Source organism: Marmota flaviventris, chromosome X (genome assembly GCF_047511675.1).
Source record: "Marmota flaviventris isolate mMarFla1 chromosome X, mMarFla1.hap1, whole genome shotgun sequence".
In the NCBI taxonomy this organism is placed as follows: domain Eukaryota; kingdom Metazoa; phylum Chordata; class Mammalia; order Rodentia; family Sciuridae; genus Marmota; species Marmota flaviventris.
The window spans coordinates 13,181,098-13,200,222 of NC_092518.1; the positions used below are offsets into that span (position 1 = coordinate 13,181,098).

The 19,125-nt window shown below is 35.7% G+C and overlaps 1 protein-coding gene across 2 annotated transcripts in view; it reads left to right on the forward strand.

Moving 5' to 3' along the window:
* The window catches only part of Ppef1 (protein phosphatase with EF-hand domain 1), a 129,632-nt gene that overhangs the window by 95,258 nt on the left and 15,249 nt on the right, over positions 1-19,125 (forward strand). For both annotated transcript variants that reach the window (XM_071606021.1, XM_027927299.3), the window contains 3 exons: positions 6,261-6,413; positions 9,985-10,170; positions 11,572-11,714. In XM_071606021.1, the coding sequence (XP_071462122.1) occupies positions 6,261-6,413; positions 9,985-10,170; positions 11,572-11,714 (482 nt within the window). The remainder of the gene's footprint in view (positions 1-6,260; positions 6,414-9,984; positions 10,171-11,571; positions 11,715-19,125) is intronic.

Genomic DNA, 19,125 nt, shown 5'->3' on the forward strand with positions numbered 1-19,125 from the left:
ATAATGAAGTATAATTTCTCATTCTTCTTGTTGTACATGATATAGAATCACACTGGTCGTATAGTTATATATATGTATACAGGGTAATAATGTCTGATTCATTCTACTATCCTTCTTACCCCTAAACCCCCTCCCCTCCCTTCACCTCCCTCTACCTAATCTAAAGTTATTCTATTCTTCCCCAGCTCCCACTCCCCCTATTGTGAGTTAGCATCTGCATATCAGAGAAAACATTTAGCTTTTGGTTTTGGGGGGATTGGCTTATTTTGATTATCATGATATTTTCCAGCTCCATACATTTACCAGCAACTACCATCTTTTCATTCTTCTTTAAGGCGAGTAATACTCCATTGTGTATACATACCATATTTTCTTCATCCATTCATTTATTGAAGGACACCTAAGTTTGTTCCATAGTTTAGCTATTGTGAATGGAGCTACTATAAACATTGATGTGGCTGCAACACTGTAAACATTAATTTTAAGTCTTTTGGGTATAAACCAACATCTATGGTGATTTTATATACCTCTTTGCCCATTTCACTGAGTGACTTCCGTACTAACTGGATTATACATTTGTCCTGGTTTAATTGTTAATAGTGCCTCCTTCTACTCTAAAATAGTATCCCAGTTGCAATAAATTGTAAGGTCATCCTAAGTTTAAGGTCCTCTTTCTTACAATATCAATGAATAGTCAAGTCAATAAGATGCTTTGATCAAGATGAGAGAGTCAGTATAAACTTAGTGGAGAACTGAAATCAATGAAGTTGAAATTTTAAAAATTCAAAAATCAATGAAACAAAAAGTTGGTTCTTTGAAAAAAATAAACAAAATCTATAAACCTTTAGCCAAGCTAACCAAAAGAAAGAGGGAAAGAACTCAAATTATTAAAATTTGTGACAAAAAAGGAAATATCACCACAGACACTATTGAAATACAGAGAATAATCAAGCTATTTTGAAAATCTATTCTTCAATAAATTAGAAAATCTTGAAGACGTCAACAAATTTCTAGAGACTTATAACCTACCCAAATTGAACCAGGAGGCTATAGAAAGTTTAAACAGATCAATTTCAAGTAATGAAATTGAGAATGCCATCAAAAGCCTTCCAACCAAGAAAAGCCCAGGACTGGGTGGATTCTCAGCTGAGTTCTATAAGACCTGTAAAGAAGAACTAACACCAATTCTCCTCAAATTATTCCATGAAATAGAAAAGGAGGGAACCCTTCCAAATTCATTCTATGAAGCTAGTATCACCCTGATACCAAAACTAGTTAAAGACACATCAAGGAAAGAAAGCTTCAGACCAATATCCCTGATGAACATAGATAACAAAAATTCTTAATAAAATACTGGCAAATTGCATAAAAAACATATTAAAATGTTGCACCATGATCAAGAGTGTTTCGTCCCAGGGATGCAAGGTTGGTTCATATGGAAATCAATAAATATAATGCACCACATAAATAGATTTAAAGACAAGGATCACATGATGATCTCAATAGATACAGAAAAAGCATTCAACAAAATACAGCATCCATTCATGTTTAAATCATGAGAAAATCTAGGGCAAGTAGGAACATATCTCAACATTGTAAAAACTATATATGACAAACCCAAGCCAACATCATTCTAAATGGAGAAAAACTGAAAGCATTCTCTCTAAAAACTGGAACAAGGCACTTATATTCAACATAGTTCCTGAAACTCTAACTAGAACAATTAGGCAAAAGAAAGAAATTAAAGGGATATGAATAGCAAAAGAAGAGCTCTAACTATCTCTATTTGCTGACAACATTATCCTATATTTAGAGGACTTAGAACACTTCTATAGCTCATAAATTAATTCAGTATAGTAGCAGGATATAAAATTAACACTCATATTAATTGTGTTCCTATACACCAGTGATGAATCAGCTGAAAGAGAAATTAGGAAAACTATTCTATTCACAATAGCCTAAAACAAAACAAACAAACTTGAGAATCAATCTAACAAAAGAGGTGAAAGACCTTTACAATGGAAAACTACAGAACACTAACAAAAGAAATTGAAGAAGATCTTAGACAATGGAAAGATCTCCCATGATCTTGGATAGGCAGAATTAATATTGTCAAAATGGCCAAATTATCAAAAGTGCTATACAAATTTAATGCAATTCCTATTAAAATTTCAATGACATGCTTTATAGATATAGGAAAAGCAGTCATGAAATTCATTTGGAAAACTAAGAGGCCCAGAATAGCCAAAGCAATCCTTAGCAAGAAAAGCGAAGCAGGAGGCATTACATCACCTGACCTTAAATTATACTACAGAGCTATAATAACAAAAACATGGTACTGACACCAAAACACATGTAGACCAGTGGTACAGAATAGAAGACATAGAGACAAACCCATATAAATACAATTCTCTTATACTCGACAAAGGTGCCAAAAATGTACTTTGGAGAAAAGATAGCCTCTTCTACAAATGGTGCTGGGATATCAGCATAATAGCAGGATATAAAATTAATCCATATGTAGTAGAATGAAATTTAACCTCTCCTATCTCTCACCCTGCACAAAACTTAAAGTGGACCAAAGACCTAGGTACTAGACTGGAAACCCTGCACCTACTAGAAGAAAATGTAGGCCCAACACTTCAATCTGTCAGCTTAGGAAATGACTTCCCCAACAAGATTCCTAAAGCACAAGAAGTAATATAAAAAAATCAACAAATGGAATGATATCAAACTAAAAAGCTTCTTTACAGCAAAGGAAACAATCAAGAGCATGAAGAGATAACCTAAAGAATGGGAGAAAAGCTTTGCCATCCACACCTCAGATAAGGTGTTAATTTCCAGTATATACAAAGAACTCAAAAAGTTTAATACTAAAAATAAATAATCCAATCAATAAGTGGGCAAAGGAACTAAACAGATGCTTTTCAAAAGAAGAAATACAAATGGTCAATAAATATATGAAAAAATGTTCAACATCTCTAGCAACTAAAGGAATGCAAATTAAAACTACACTGAGATTCCATCTCAGTCCAGTCAGAATGGCAATTATCAAGAATACAAGTAACAGTAAATGTTGGTGAGGATGTGGGGAAAAGGGTATATTCATATATTGTTGGTGGGGCTGAAAATTAGTGCAACCACTCTGGAAAGCAGTATGGAGATTCCTCAAAAAACTAGGAATAGAACCACCATTTGACCAAGTTATTCCACTTCATGGTATATATCCAAAGGAGTTAAAAATCAGCATAGTACAGTGTACAGCCACATCATTGTTTATATTATAGCAGCACAATGTGCAATAGCTAAGCTGTGGAACCAATCTAGATGCCCATCAACAGATGAATAGATAAAGAAATTGTGGTATTATACACAATGGAATATTACTCAGCCATAAAGAATGACTTTGTGGTATTTGCCAGTAAATAAGTGGATCTGGAGACTATCTGCTAAGTGAAATAAGCTAATTCCCCCAAAACAAGAGAATGAATGTTCTCCCTGATATGTGGATGCTAATCCACAATAAGAGGGGGAGAGAAAGAATAGAAGTTCAGTGGATTATACAAAGGGGAATAAAGGGAAGGGAGGGGAGGAAGAGCAGGAAAGACAGTGGAATGAATCTGACATAACTTTCCTATGTACATATATGAATACACCACAGTGAATCGCAACATAGTATATATTTACAAGACTGGGATCCTAATTAGAATAATATATATTCCATGCTTATATAAATATGTCAAAACATAGATTCTACTGTCATGTACAACTAAAAAGAATAAAGTGATTTTACAATTTTCATAAGATGTGTTTAAAAGTGTGAACCAGAATGATTTTTCTTTTCTATAGATTAGGATTCATCTTTGTTTAAAATAAAGGCTAAACATAAAAAAAAAAAAAACACAGTAGATATGATTCTTGCCAAGAACAAAGGAACATGGTGTTTTTGTCTGTCAAATATTGGCAAGCACATGGCATGAATGCTATACTCTCCACCACCCACCCTGTGACTACTGCACTAATCAACCATGGCAGCCACTACCAATGGCTCAGAATGAAAATTTACTTTCCTGAGATTAGCCTGAGTAGCCAGCCTCATGTAAGGCTTTTTGAGGTATTGCAAACAAGTCTCTGGAATGTCTACCCTAGCTCTGTGGAGACCCTAAGTTGAGAGCCACCCTGATGTAGTAAAGACTAGAAATTCTGATATCAGACAGACATAGTCAGATTTATATCCTGCTTCTGCCATTTCCTGGATGGTGATTGGATGAGGCACTGAAGTTTTCTAAGTCTCAGTTCCTACACCAATAAGTTAGAAATATCACTTTAGATTATTGTGAAGATTAAATTATTAACCAAGATGAAGAAAATAATGTATAGTAATACTAAACATATAGCTCTCCGATTCTCCCTTTTGTTTTTTTCCTGATATTTGGATCTGAAGTCTGAATTTCAGTGATTAGGACAGAACCTAAGGGACATTTTTGGGCTAGCAATTTTCCCAGGATGTTTCAAATTTCATCCCCTTCAGGGATTACTGTTCCACTGGCTCATAAGACTGGTTTTATTTAAAAACTTGACTTCTATATAAATATATATGTATATTGCTTGTGTCTTATATCCCTACTAGTGTAAGAACTAACAGTATAAATTTATATTAAATAAATATAATTAAACTGTGATGAAAGTAGTAGTCTTGAGCTTCTGGAACTCTATCAGATAAGATACAAAGGTAGATTTCCAAGTTCAGTTTTATAATCCCCATGTTCTTATTCCATAGGACCCTTCAATTGTCAGATTATCACACTTCCTGGTTTGTACCTGTGGTGGTGGTGTAATTTAATAAGGGAGGGGTAGTGTTGAGGAAACCTAATGGCAACTTCTCTTCTAAATTAATTGAAAGGATTTTGGATGATGAGCAGGTTGGAGGTCAATGTAGAGGGATAGAAAAGAAAAACTCTATAAGACTAAATCTCTGGTATTCTTGAACTCCCCAGCAGTGAGTATTTCAAAAGAAGAAATATAAACAATGGCTAGTAGGACTCCCAAGAAAAAATGGTGGTGTGATGCCTTAGAGGAGCTAGGCAACGTTATCTCAAAATCCTAAGTGGTCTTGAAAACTGCAGAGCAGCACAGACTTAAGGAACCTTGTGGCCTTGCCCTATGAGTTTATCAGAAGTGAATTGTGTTGACCTAGATTCAGAGGGCTTTCCTAGAATATTCTGGTCTGCCTAAGACCTGAGGACATTTGCCTGGGAAAGACAGAAAAGGTAGGCTCTGAACTGGCTAATAATAGCTGAGATAGAAATTTCCAACAAGCTCAGTGAGACAAGGCTTTAGAATAAGATCCTTTTTTTTTTTTTTTGAGGCAGGATCTTGCTAAGTTGCTGAGGCTGGCCTTAAACTTGGAATCCTTCTTGTCTTTCCTCCTGAGAATTAATAGGCCTGTGCTATCATATCCAGCCTCAATTTTATTTTTGAAAAGATTTCATACATACCATAGTTTTTATTAGAAAGTAGGTACCTATTCCAGAGAATAGTGAGCTGTGGTCACCAGTGTATCAGAAGTATTGATTGAAATTGCTTTGTGTTAAGGTATGGTGCTACAAAGACACAAGAATAAAATTATTATTTCAGGTTGTATAAGGGAATGCAGAGGGATTAGAATAGTTGAAATGCTATCAGAAAGACATTTTATTTTCCAAAGTAACACTGGAGTGTTGTTAGAGAACATAATCAATTGCTGACAGGTCAGACTGAGAACTACAGTACATTTACGTTAAGGGCTTCCAAAGTTTTTAATCCATGTCCCATTTAGAACTTTTCTGATACAGATGTACTTTTTTTTTTCATTTCTCCTGCAAAATACAACAAAATGAAAAGCAGCTGTCCTTTTAATAGATTTTTCTGAACTCCTCCAAGCTCCAGATGAAGGCTCAGAGGGGCACTAGTTTTCCCTGCACTTAACATCTTTCATTTCCTGTGATGGTGCCTTAGAAGCTGTTTAGCACCTGCATACATATATGTGCCTCTGGTATCCTTTAGAAACTTTAATGTGAGTCTTTTCCCTGTAGCGCAGTGTCTTTAGTTGAAAAATGTGCAAACAGAATTTAACAGGCCCACTTTACAGACAACAGTGGATCAACGAGTCATAGGAGGTAGGAGAGTCAGAAAAGGTTTCTGTGTGTTACTGTTACTGAAGTGTCTGCATGCAGCACAATAAGCAGAGTATTTCACTAAAACATGAATTTGTTTTATAGATGAGATCTGTGCTGATGCCACCAGTGTCAATAAATAGAGGCCATGCCACTGACTCTAAGAAAAGTAAAGGGGACATTACTGTTACTTCATCAGGAAAAGTCAAATCAAATGGTTTCCCTTCTCAAGAGTTATCAAAGCATGAATGGGAACAGGTAGGTAATTAAAGTGTTCCCAGAGTGGCAATGAAGACACCAGCATAGATGATGTTGCACCTTACAATATATAGATAAAAGTAACTTACCTTTATAAGCAAACCATATGATTCTCTCAGAATTCATCACTGCATTTTGATACTTTTATTGAGATATAACTCATATATAACTTACCCGTTTAGAGTATATAATTCAGTAGTTTTTAGTAAACTTACAACTATCACTACAGTCTAATTTGAGAACATTTTTTTCAGTGAAGAAAGAAACCCCATACCTATTAGCAGTCACTCTCCATTCTCCCCTTTTCCTGTCCCCCCCAACCCTAGGCAACCATTAACGTGCTTTCTGTCTTTATAGATAAACTAATTCTGAACATTTTATTGTAATGGGCACATACAATATGTGATCTTTCATGTCTGGCATCTTTTACTCAGCACAATGTTCTTTAGGTTCATCCATGTTGTAGCATATGTCAGTACTTTCTTTTAATTGCTGAATGATGTTCTATATGGGTAGATCATATTGTATTTATTCATTTATTGGCTCATGGACATTTGGGTTGGTTTCCATTTTTTTACTGTTATGAATAATGCCTTTATAAACATTCGCATACAACATGCAAGTTTTTATATGCACATATCTTTTCATTTCTCTTGAGTATATATATATGCAGTACATACTCAATATGAATTGCTGAATGATAAGGTAACTCTAAAGTTAAATATTTTGAAAAAGTTCCAAACTGTTAGCCCAAGTGGCTATACCATTTTACATTCCCATCAGCAATGAAGTTCTAATTTCTCCTCCATTCTCACCAGCACTTACTATTGCCTGTCTGCACCCCCCACTCTTTTGATGCTGGAGATTAAACCTAGGGCCTTGCACTTGTCAAGCACATGCATTACCACTGAACTACACCCTTTTGATTGTAGCCATCCTAGAGAGGGAGTACAGTGGAATCTCATGTATTTTTGATTTATTTTAGATTGAGGAGATTTAAAAGGCTGAGACACAAATAGATGTTTGTTATTCTGATCATTAAAATCCATATGTCAGTGAAAGTTTCCCACTTTTTGGTTTGAAAATTATTAGTAAAAAATGTTGCAAATACTTAATCTCTCATGCAATTACCATCCTAAGACTCCTGCATCTCAGAGGATAGGTTGTTGTTAAGAAAAAAAGAGATGGTTTCTATGGAAGAATTTATTTCACTTAAAAAGAGCCCTTAATAGCATTTTTGTTTGTGAGCTCCAGAATTAAACCTATGTTACAACTATAGTCTAAGAAAACTAGTCAAATGAATAATTTCTAAACAGATAAGAAATGTATAGTCCCCAGTACCCCTTATCCCCATACACAAAATGGAGATTTCATGGAATGGATTCTGATAGAGATGCTCCTTTCTTAAAAATTGTTATCCCTTATGATCTTGAATCAAAGAAAATAAGTTTTAGATATATCTTTCTCATTTAATTAATAACAACTGAGACCAAAATAGGTGAAGTGATTTGCCCAAGAGGACATAGATAATTACTTGAAGAGATGACTTCTTGACCAGTGCTTATTCTAGTTTGACAGAGTTCCATCATATGTAGGTTTAATTTATGTAGATTTCAACTGTCATATATGGCAAAGAGGGCAAAAAAAGAAAAATACTGTAAAAATTTATTTTTGTAAATAGTCTTTTTTACATACTATTTTATATGTATATACATAAACATAATTATTATATAGGATTATATAGATAAAACCATGTATAATGTACTTTCAGGATAATTTAAGAGGTTTTTCCAGGGATAATTTTTCTATAAATGATTCATATCCTTGTAGGAATTGAAAACTTAATCCCTCCCTAATAAAATACAACCCCTTGTGTTTTGTGTTTGAGCCTTCATTATACTGCAGGTCAAAGATGAATTAGTTGGTGTAAAAGCCAGATATGACTCAGTTTAAAATGCAAATGCTATTTTTGTCATAAACAGCAGCATAGTAAAGGTGTTGCATTGTATTTATTTGTACTGGTTGTGCCCATGTTAGAATTCAGTGAGGAGTAAGGAAACTGCTGGGTTGATTCTTTTTTGGAGTGGTTTTTATTTTGAACTCAATCAATCTTCAAAAAACTGCAAGTGTCTGATCTGTGCCTTGTGCAGGATTTCTCTAGTTTTGACCAAATGCTGACCATTCCAGGGTGGTTGTCCTGCCAGTTCTGTTCTTTCCACCTCACTGCCCTTTCCCTCATTTATTTCTAGTTTCCCTTCAATACTAAACCTGTAATGGGTATACAGTCAGATTTAGTAGAGCAACCATTTTGGGTTCTTAAGACCTGATTTGGTCCTACTAGAATAAGTGCACAACTTAAAACGCATGCTTTTTCATGCCCTCAAAAGAAACATGTGGAGGTGGAAGGGCTAAAGGTATACTCAGCAGTAAAACACTTGCCCAGGATGCCCAGCACTTGAGGTCCTAGGTTCAATTACCAGCACCAGCATCAAAAACCAAAAACAAAAGAAAAAAAGAAATGTGGAAAATATAGACTTTCAGAATTATAGGATGTTAGAACTTTGAGGTACTTTATTGATCAACTGGCCCAAATGCCAGATTTAAAAGATTTTAAATGTGGGACCCAGAGAGTTTTCCTAGGGTTGTTGCTATCTTTAGTGACAAAGGTAGTTTTTCTTACTATTCTTGAAGTTCTTATAGGAGAAGTTTAAATAAAGACATGTTACACTTGTACATTGGAGCTGTAAAGAAAGAGCTTCCAATTTTTCATGAAAAATATTCTTAGAAACTTGGGTATTCTGTCCTGGGTATCATGTGACATGTGCTTGCCTCTTCCACACACTTACCCCAAAAGAAATGTTATGCTAATAAAACTCTATGGATTTAGGAGAATACCTGGTAGAAGTAAGTCATTGAGCAAATGTATTGCTGAAACTGAGAATGTCCATATCAAGTTGGTAAAAGGGGAAGAAGATTCTTTAAGAATGTTCTTGAATGAACAGCTTTCTCTATTTGTGGTGGGAAAGAGCAAGTGCTTCCTCAGGCTGTTTGTTCAACAGGACAAAAGCTCCAGGCCCAAGTCCCAGCTAGGTGAGCTACCTAATTTCTTTGAATATATTAAGAATACCTAATGTGTTCCTTATGGGGAACTACTTTCTTCTGTGAACATGACAATGAAACTATTTTAAAAGAAAAGAATGGACAAATGTGTTGACCCACTCCTGTAATCCCAGCAACTTTACTGCATGCCTGTAATCGCAGCAATTTAGAGGCTGAGGCAGGAGGATTGCAAGTTCAAGGCCAGCTTCAGCAACTTAGACCCTATCTCAAAATAAAAAGGCCTGGGGACCAGAGCTCAGTGGTAGAGTGCCCGTGGATTTAATCCTCAGTACTTAAGAAAAATTATTCTGGAAAGGGTGCATGGAGTAGATGAGTATGAAGCAATTTTAAAGGAGGAATGGAAAAGAGCCTTTGGTATACTTTGGGTTAGTATATCTGGTAAATAAGTTGGAATCTAAAAAGACAGACTCTCACTTATAGGGAGCAGCCTAATTTGGTTTGTTCTTCCAAGGTTGTTGACATTCTGTGGAGTGACCCCAGAGGAAGAAAAGGCTGTTATCCAAACACAAGTCGAGGAGGAGGCTGCTATTTTGGACCAGACGTTACCTCTAAGATTCTCAATAAATACCAGTTGAAGATGCTCATTAGGTCTCATGAATGTAAGCATGATGGGTATGAAATCTGCCATGATGGGAAGGTAAGCTAACATTGTTGGTGACATCCTCACAGACATACTTCCCCCAAGAATAGAGTCTTCTCATCACAGAGTGTGTCTGACCTAGGAGCCCATAAGAAGATATCTTTCCTAGTACCAAACAAAAAGCAGACACTGGCGGGTTCATATATAGGTTGTTTGAAAGGCCCTCACTCTCCCATACCCTAAGAGATATTTGACTTATTTGCTGATCTTTATTAATCCCAGAAACAGATTAATGAAATTCTGACACATGGCACTAAGTACACACACACACAGAGGCTTCATTCTTTACTTATTGTAATACAACTCTCCTGTACGGTTAAGAATGTACTTTTCCTCACAGAGTACATGGAAGGCAGCAGTGAATCCACTTTGTTCTCTTCCACTTTTTGCACATTCCTTGTGCAGAGTATAAAACACTTTCCTTTAACTGGCTGAATAGGCAGTCTCCTGCTAGTAGCTCTCCATGGTTAGTTTTGCTGTAGCCATGAGAATGGAGTGTATTCTGCTCCTTCAGTGATGTTAATAAGGTTAGAAGAGGTGAGGACTGAGATGATTCCCATCCTCCTCCATTGACCTGGTTAGCCTCTTTTTCTATAGTGAAGAGCAATAAATAACAATTAATACCAAATTGTGTGGCATTTCTTCCTTTGCTTTTTCTTAACTATTAATTTATTTTAGGCTCATACTAATATTGTAAGATAAGTAAAGTGAGTATTTTTAGGACTTCTTTATAATGAGAAAATGGATAGAATATAGCAGTGGTTTATCTGAAATGACGTGCTTATCATGACAGAATTGGGCCTAAGCCAGGTTTTCTGTCACTGACAAATATTTCTTTCCATATTCCACCATACTCCTAAGGCTTGTTCCTTCCCAAGACAGTGGTCATGGTTTCATAGTCTTGGCACTGTTTCTCTGCCCTTAAAGCACTGGCTTTGTTGAGCCTTGAACCCTCTAAGTTGTCTTATTCAATGAATGAAGTTACTCAGCTCCAAGCAAAAGAAAAAGACTGAGCTACTAGACAGGTTTTATTTTGAATGCTCAGATGTAACAAGATAAGAAAATAAGGGATTTATCCCCTTAGAAAATTAGAATTTGCAAAACCAAACACTGAAGAGGATTCTAAGATCTGGCACTAAAATTATACATAGGAATGCAGGGTCATGCACTGGAGATATTGAATGAGTGTCTAGGAGGTAGTACTCCTGGAGACACCGAGTGAAAACCTTTGTTTTCCTCCAGTGGACTCTTTAAGAAATCATGTCAGACTTGGATAATTTGCAGAAATTATGAACTGTGTTTAATTTTTGCTTTTTAATAATTAAGCTATTTCTGACTTTATTGAATAAACTTTTGAGAACTAATTTTATGAACCTGATTCTCTTTTTTACTAATCAGGTTATTACCATATTTTCTGCTTCTAATTATTACGAAGAAGGCAGCAATCGAGGAGCTTACATCAGACTGAGTTATGGTATGAACCCACGATTTTTCCAGTACCGAGTAACTAGTTCAACATGCATGAGCCCTCTTCACCAAAGGTGAATATATTCATAAAACACCAAACACTGGTATTGGTGATCCAGTAGACCAGTTATAAGTGATGAAGAGCAGCCACAGAGGTGAAGGCAGTCACTTACACAATTACTCATTGGTTTAAACAAAACGAATTAGTTCTAGACACCAAATGATGAATACACCCATATTTGATACAAAAGGAGCAATTTCCAATTCATACATCTTTTAATACAGTTAAAGCAGCCAATACCCACAAATGTAACTAAATATAAAGAAAAGAAAGTCTTCACACCCACTCAGTGTTCCCTAACCTGTAGTCTTCTATGTTCCTCAATGAGCCCTGTTTGTCTTTCCCCTTCTTCTCTTCTCTACCCAGAAGTGTATATAACTAAAATGTTGAGTATTTCTTCATGTGATGACAATGACATTCATAGTTTATCTTCCTTTTCTCCCTGTAACACTATCTTTTTAGAATTTTTACATTATGAAACTAATATGTTTATTGTTAATAGATTTAAAAAGAAAGATAAAGAAAATGTTAATTATCTTCACTCTCATTTTACTTTTCTTTTTTTTAAATATTTTTTTAGTTGTTGATGAACTTTTATGTTCACTTATTTGTATGTGGTGCTGAGAATCGAACCCAGTGCCTCACGCATGCTAGGCAAGCATGCTACCACTGAGCCACAACCCCAACCCCTCTCCTTTACTTTTCAATAATCCTTTTCCCCAGAAGTAATTAAAACTAACAGCCATGAATGACCTCTTTCACCTTCTTCTCCTTGCTCATACAAAAAGAGATAAGCACTTATTAATTCACTGAATAAAATAACTTGTGAGTTATTTTATTACATAGTACATATTACATAGTACATAGTACATATTACATAGTACATATGTACTATGTGTCAGACACTGTTTTAGGTACAGGTTAGATATAGCAATGAATGAAATAGGCAAAAATTCCCTCAACAAATACTTATGCCAGTATGAGGAGAAAGACAGAAAACAACATATATACTTTTATATATATGGATATATATATATACACACACAATATGTGTGTGTGTGTATAAAGGTAGAATCATATAAACCCTCTATTCTACAACTGAATTTCTGCCCTTAAAGATTTCATCATGATGGGCTGGGGTTGTAGCTCAGTGGTAAACCATTTTTGCCTTGCCCATGTGAGGCACTGGGTTCAATCCTCAGCACCACATAAAAAATACATAAAGGTATTATGTCCATCTACAACTAAAAAACATTTTTAAAAATTTTCATCATGAACATCACTCCAAGTTAGAATATATAAATCTGATTCATTCATTTCAGTAGATGCATAATGTTCTGTAGTATGTAGTACCATAAACAATTAATAGAGTGAATAAGTCTTCAATTGATAGATGCCCATATTGGTTACAGGATCTTAAATTTAGAAAAAATATGATATCAAACATTCCTCTATGTAAGGAACTACATTAAGCAAAAACCCCCACCCCAAAAATCCAATTTAAAAAATGGGAAAATGACCTGAATATATACTTTTCCAGAGAAGACATAGGATTTAGTCATCTTTTTTGTTGCTGTGACCAAAAGATCTGAAAAGAATAACTTGTGAGCATGTACTATGTGTCAGATAATTAGAGGAAGAAAAGTTTATTTTGGTTCACAGGGTTAGAGGTCTCAGATGGCTGACTTCATAGCTCTGGGCCCAAGCTGAGGCAGAACATTGTAGAAGAAGGGCATGGTGGAGGAAAGTAGCTTGGAATGGCAACCAGGATGCATGCAGACAGAGAGTCCTACTCACCAGGGACAAAATATAAACCCAAAAGGCATGCCCCCAGTGACCTTCTTTCAGCCACTCCCTGTCTATAGTTATCTCCCAGTTAATCTATAGCAGTGGATTAATGCACTGATTAGGTTAAGGTTCTCATAATCCAATCATTTCATCTCTGAATTTTCTTGCATTGTCTCACACATGAGATTTTGGGAGGCACCTCATATCTAAACCATAACATTCTGCCCCTGGCCCCTGAAAGTTCATGCCCATCTCATAATTCAAAATAACATTTAGCCCATTTCCAAGAGTCCCCATATATTTAGCATTGCTCAAAAGTCCAAGTCAAAACTCTTGTTTGAGGGTTGTGGCTCAGTGGTAGAGTGCTTACCTAGCATGTTTTAGGCTCTGGGTTCAATTCTCAGCACCGCATACAAATAAATAAAGGTCTGTTGTCATCTAAAAATATATTTTTAAAAATCTTGTTTGAGACTCAAGACAAACTCTTAGCTGTTTTATAGCAGCTCAATTCACAATAGCTAAACTATGGAACCAACCTAGGTGCCCTTCAACAGATGGATAAAGAAATTGTGGTATATATACACAATAGAATATTATTCATCCTTAAAGAAGAATGAAATTATGACGTTTGCCAGTATATGGATGGAACTGGAGAATATTATGCTAAGTGAAATAAGCCAATCGCAAAGTACCAAATGTTTTCTCTGATATGTGTTTGCTAATTAACAATAAGGGGGGAGGCAGAGAATAGAGGTACCTTGGATTAGACAGAGGGGAGTGAAGGGAGGGGAGGGTGTATGGAGGTAAGAATGATAATAGAATGAATCAGATATTATTACCCTATATGCATATATGATTACACGACTTGTGCAACTCTACATCATGTACAACCAGAAGAATGAGAAGTTATACTCCATTATGTATGATGTGTCAAAATGCATTCTACTGTCATGTATAATCAATTAGGAAAAACTAAAAAATTTAAAAAGAAAACCTCTTAGCTATGAGAGTAAAGATCAAAAACAAGTTACATAAACTTATATATAATGGCATAGAGTAAACATTTCCATTCCACAAAGGAGAAATAGCAGCATAGAAAGAAGGGATAGGAACAAGGCAAGACCAAAATCCAGCTGGAAACACATCCTGTAGCTCTATATCCATTATCTGAAGCATATGGCATTGTGATATTCTCTTCAAAGGGATTGTATAGCTCTGCCCCTATGGTTTTGCTGGTGGCAGTCCACATGGCTTGTTTCTTATTGATTCTTGCAGCTTTCCTTGGCAGATGTTCCATGTTACCGGCATCTCCCAGTCTTGGGGGTCTCCACTGCAGCTTTGGCTTCCTCTCACATCTTCACACATTGCCCTCTCAGGGACAGCTTGTGGGAACTCTGACCCTGCTACACTTTGCCTAGTCTCCCAGGCATTTCTTTGAAATCTTAATGGAAGCCTCCATGACCCCCTAACTATAGCATCCTGCATTCCTGTAGGACCAACACTATGGTTGGTGTTGATGCCAAGGTCTGCCACCATCTCAAGCAGTAGTCAAGCATTCTGGGATGATGGCTGCAGCAGCCTCCGAATGCCTGGGTGGCTGAGACTGTGAAACAACTTTCTAGGCCCCCCGTGTGAACAGGGTGCTCCCATGGTCTCTTCTTGGAGGAATTTTTACTTTTACACCCTTGATTCTGAGATGGGTATGGTCTTGCTGGTTCCTGAGATGCCCTCATGCCATTTTTCCAATTGTTTCTGGGTAAAGTACTTAGCAGTATCTGGCTGTAGTCTCTTTCACAACCACACCTTCCTTAACCCCAGTTTTACTCACACTTTTATGGTCAAACTGCAAGTTTTTCAAATCTTTCTGCTCTGCTTTCTGTTCTTGGTTATCAAGCAAACTTGGCTAAAAGCTGCCAGCAACACCCATGCCACTGTCTGAATGCTATGCTGCCTTAAAGTTTTCTCTGCCAAATTAATTAGTTCATCACCTTTAAATTTAGCCTAACAGAAAGTCTGAGGACAGGAGCAAAATGTAGACAGCTTCTTTGCCATAACATAACATGAGTGGCCTCTAGTTCAGTTTCCAATAGAATCTTCCTTCTCTGAAACCTCATGAGAACAATTTTTACTGTCCATTGTCCTATCAGCATTCTTGTCTTCTGAGCTCCCAACAGAATTGTCCATTAAGTTCCACTGAAAACATTCTGAAGCTTTTCCAGCTTGCATCTCTAAACTTTTCAACACCTCCCCGCAACCATGCATACCAGCTTCAAAGGCTTCTGAACCACATAATCAGGTTCAGAAGCAATGACCCCACTTCTCAGTACCAATTTCTTTTCTAGTCAGTTTTTTATTTCTTTCTAACTTCATAGCTCTGGGCCCAAGGTGAAGCAGAACATCATAGCAAAGAAGGAGAAATAGAGGCACATCAGGGACAAAATATAAACCCAAAAGGCATGCCCCCAGTGACCTACTTCTTCAAGTCACACCCTACCTGCCTATAGTTATGGACCTGTTAATCTATATCAGTGGATTTATGCACTGATTTAAGGCTCTCACAATCCTATCATTGTATTGTCTCACACATGAGCTTTTGATGGACACATCACATCTAAACCATAACAACATACAAATGGTCAACAGGTACACAAAGAGGTACTCAACATCCCTAATAATCAGGGAAATGCAAATCAAAACTATAATGAAATATCACCTCACACCATTAGGATGCCTGTTGTCAAAAAGATGACATAAGTACATACTGTAAAGTCGACCCATTTGAAGTGTACAACTCAGTGATATTTAGTATATTTACAGAGTTGCACAACCAATGCCATTGTGTAATTGCCATACTAGAAAGAAAACTTATACCCATTAGCAATCACTTCCCCATTACCTCCTCCTATTATAGCTCTAGATAGCCTCTAATCTATTTTCTATCTCTATGAATATGCCTATTCTGTATATTTTATATAAATGGAATCATACAATATGTAGTATTTTTTGACTGGCTTCTTTCATTCAGCACAATGTTTTTGAAGTTCAAACATTTTGGACTTAATTTCTTTTTACGTCAGAATGTTTCATTTTATGGATATACTACATTTTATTTATCCATCCAACAGTTGGTAGACATTTGGGTTGTCACCACTTTTTGGTTATTATGAATGATGCTATTATAACATTTGTGAACAAGATTATGTGTATGCATATATTTTTATTTCTGTTGGGTATATAATTGAGAGTAGAATTGCTAGGTTATATATTAACTCTATGTTTAACATTTTGAGGAACTTTCAAACTTTTCTCCCAAGGGACTGTACAATTTTATATTCTCTCATCTATATTTGTCAGTTTCTCTTTACTATAATAAAATACTGAGGCAATTAACTTATAAAGAGAAAAGGTTTATTTAGCTCACAGCTTTGGAGGTTCCAGTCTAAAATTGGGCAGCTTCACTGCTTTGGACCTCTGGCAAGGTCTGCATGTCATGGTGGAAGCACATGGCAGAAGAAATTGCTTACATCATGAGTTAGGAAATAAAGAAGACTGATGTCCCATAATCCCCTTTGAAGGCACTACTCCAGTGATCTAAGGACCCCTCTGGGGACCAAGGCTTTAACCATAGCACCATTAATGTATGAGGGTTCCAATTTCCTCATGTCTTTGCCAACCTTTGTTGTGATAGGTCTTTTCAATTATAGCCATTTTAGTGAGTATGAGGTAGAATTTCTTGGTTGTCTCGATTTTCATTTCCCTAATGATTAATAATGTTGATTATCTTTTCATGAGCTTATTCATTTGTACATCCTCTTTGGAGATATGTGTATTTCAGTTCCTATTAGCATTTTCAATTGTCATTACTCTTTTTATTATTGTGTTGTAAGAATTCTTTGTATATATTACATACGTGTCACTTATGAGATATATGATTTACAAATAGTATCTCCCATTCTCTGGGATGCCTTTTCCCTTTCTTGATGGTATTTGCAGCACAAAAGTTTTTCATTTTGATGAAGTCCAACTTATTGTTTGTTTTTTAGTGTTGTATCTAAAAAGTCATTGCCTAAGCCAAAGTCATAAGGATTTATTCTTATGTTTTCTTCAAAGAATTTTATAGGTTTAGCTTTTATATTTAGGTCTCTAATCCATTATATTTTTTTTCAGATTTTTGTTTTGTCTTTACTTCATTTATAAGTTTATTAGTGATCAGAAAAAGAGTCTAATCCATTATGATTTAATTTTTATATATGGTGTGAGGTAGGGGGTCCAACTTTACTTTTATATGTGGATGACCACTTGTCCCAGCACCATTAGTTGCAAAGACTCTTCTTCCCCCATTTTGTTGTCTTGGCCCACTTGTCAAAAAGTCAGTTGACCATATGAGCACTCATTAGTAGAGTGCTTACCTATTGTATGCAAGGCCCTGAATTTGTTCCCTAGCACTAAAAAGCGGGGGGGGGGGGGGGGGGGGGGGGGGGGGGGGAGACAAAGAAAAAAATGACCATGAAAGTAAAGGTTCATTTCTGAACTTCAAATTGTATTTCACTCATCTCTGTCTAGTGTAATATGAGCACCACATTATTCTGATTATTGTAGTTTTATACAGATTGAGCATCACTAATCTGAAAAATTCTGAAAAACCTTAAATCCAGAATTTTTTGAGCACCAGTAAAATCAATGAAAATATTCCAAAATCCAAAAGTCTCTGAAATCTAAAACACTTCTGATTCTAAGCATTTTGGATAAGGGGTACTCAATCTGTAGTAAGGTTTAAATCAGAAGTGTGAGTTGAACTTTGTACTTATTTTTAAAGATTGTTTTGGCTATTTTTTCCATGTAAATTTTAGAATCAGCTTGTCAACTTGCAAAAAATGTCAACTGGAATTTAGTAGGGAATATGTTGACACCTGTAGATCAATCTGAGAGCCACTGCCATCCTAACAATATTAAGTCTTCCAATCTTATGAACATGGAATATTCTATGTGTTTAGATCTCCTTTAATTTCCTCCAATAGTGTTTTCTACTTTTCAGTGGATGAGTCTTGGATTTATTTGGTTAAATTATTTCTAAGTATTTTATTTTTATGTTGGAATTGTTTTCTTTGTTTTTGAATCATTCATTTCTAGTACATAGACATATAACTGATTTTTTATGTAATGATCTGGTATTGTATAATCTTGATGAATTTGTTTTTTAGCAAATTCTTTGGAATTTTCTCTATACAGGATCATATTATGTTAATACAGATAGTTTCACTTCTTTTCTAATTTGAATACTTTTACTTCTTTTCCTTACCTGGTTGTCCTGGCTAGAACCTCCAGTACAATGTTGAATAAAATTGGTGAGAGTAGGTATCTTTGTATTTTTCCTGATCTTAAGGGGGATGCATTTTAGTTTTCTATCATTACGTATGATGTTAGCTATGTATTTTTTGTAGATGACACCCATTAGGTCAGGTAAGTTCCCTTTTATGCCTAGTTTGTTAGCTATTTTTATCATAAAAAGACTGATGGATTTTGTCAAATATTTTTCTGTATCTATTGAGATGATTATATAGTTCTTGTCTCTTTTTCTAGTAATATAGGGTATTACGTTGATATAAGGCAAAACTTGCATTCCTGAAATAAATTCT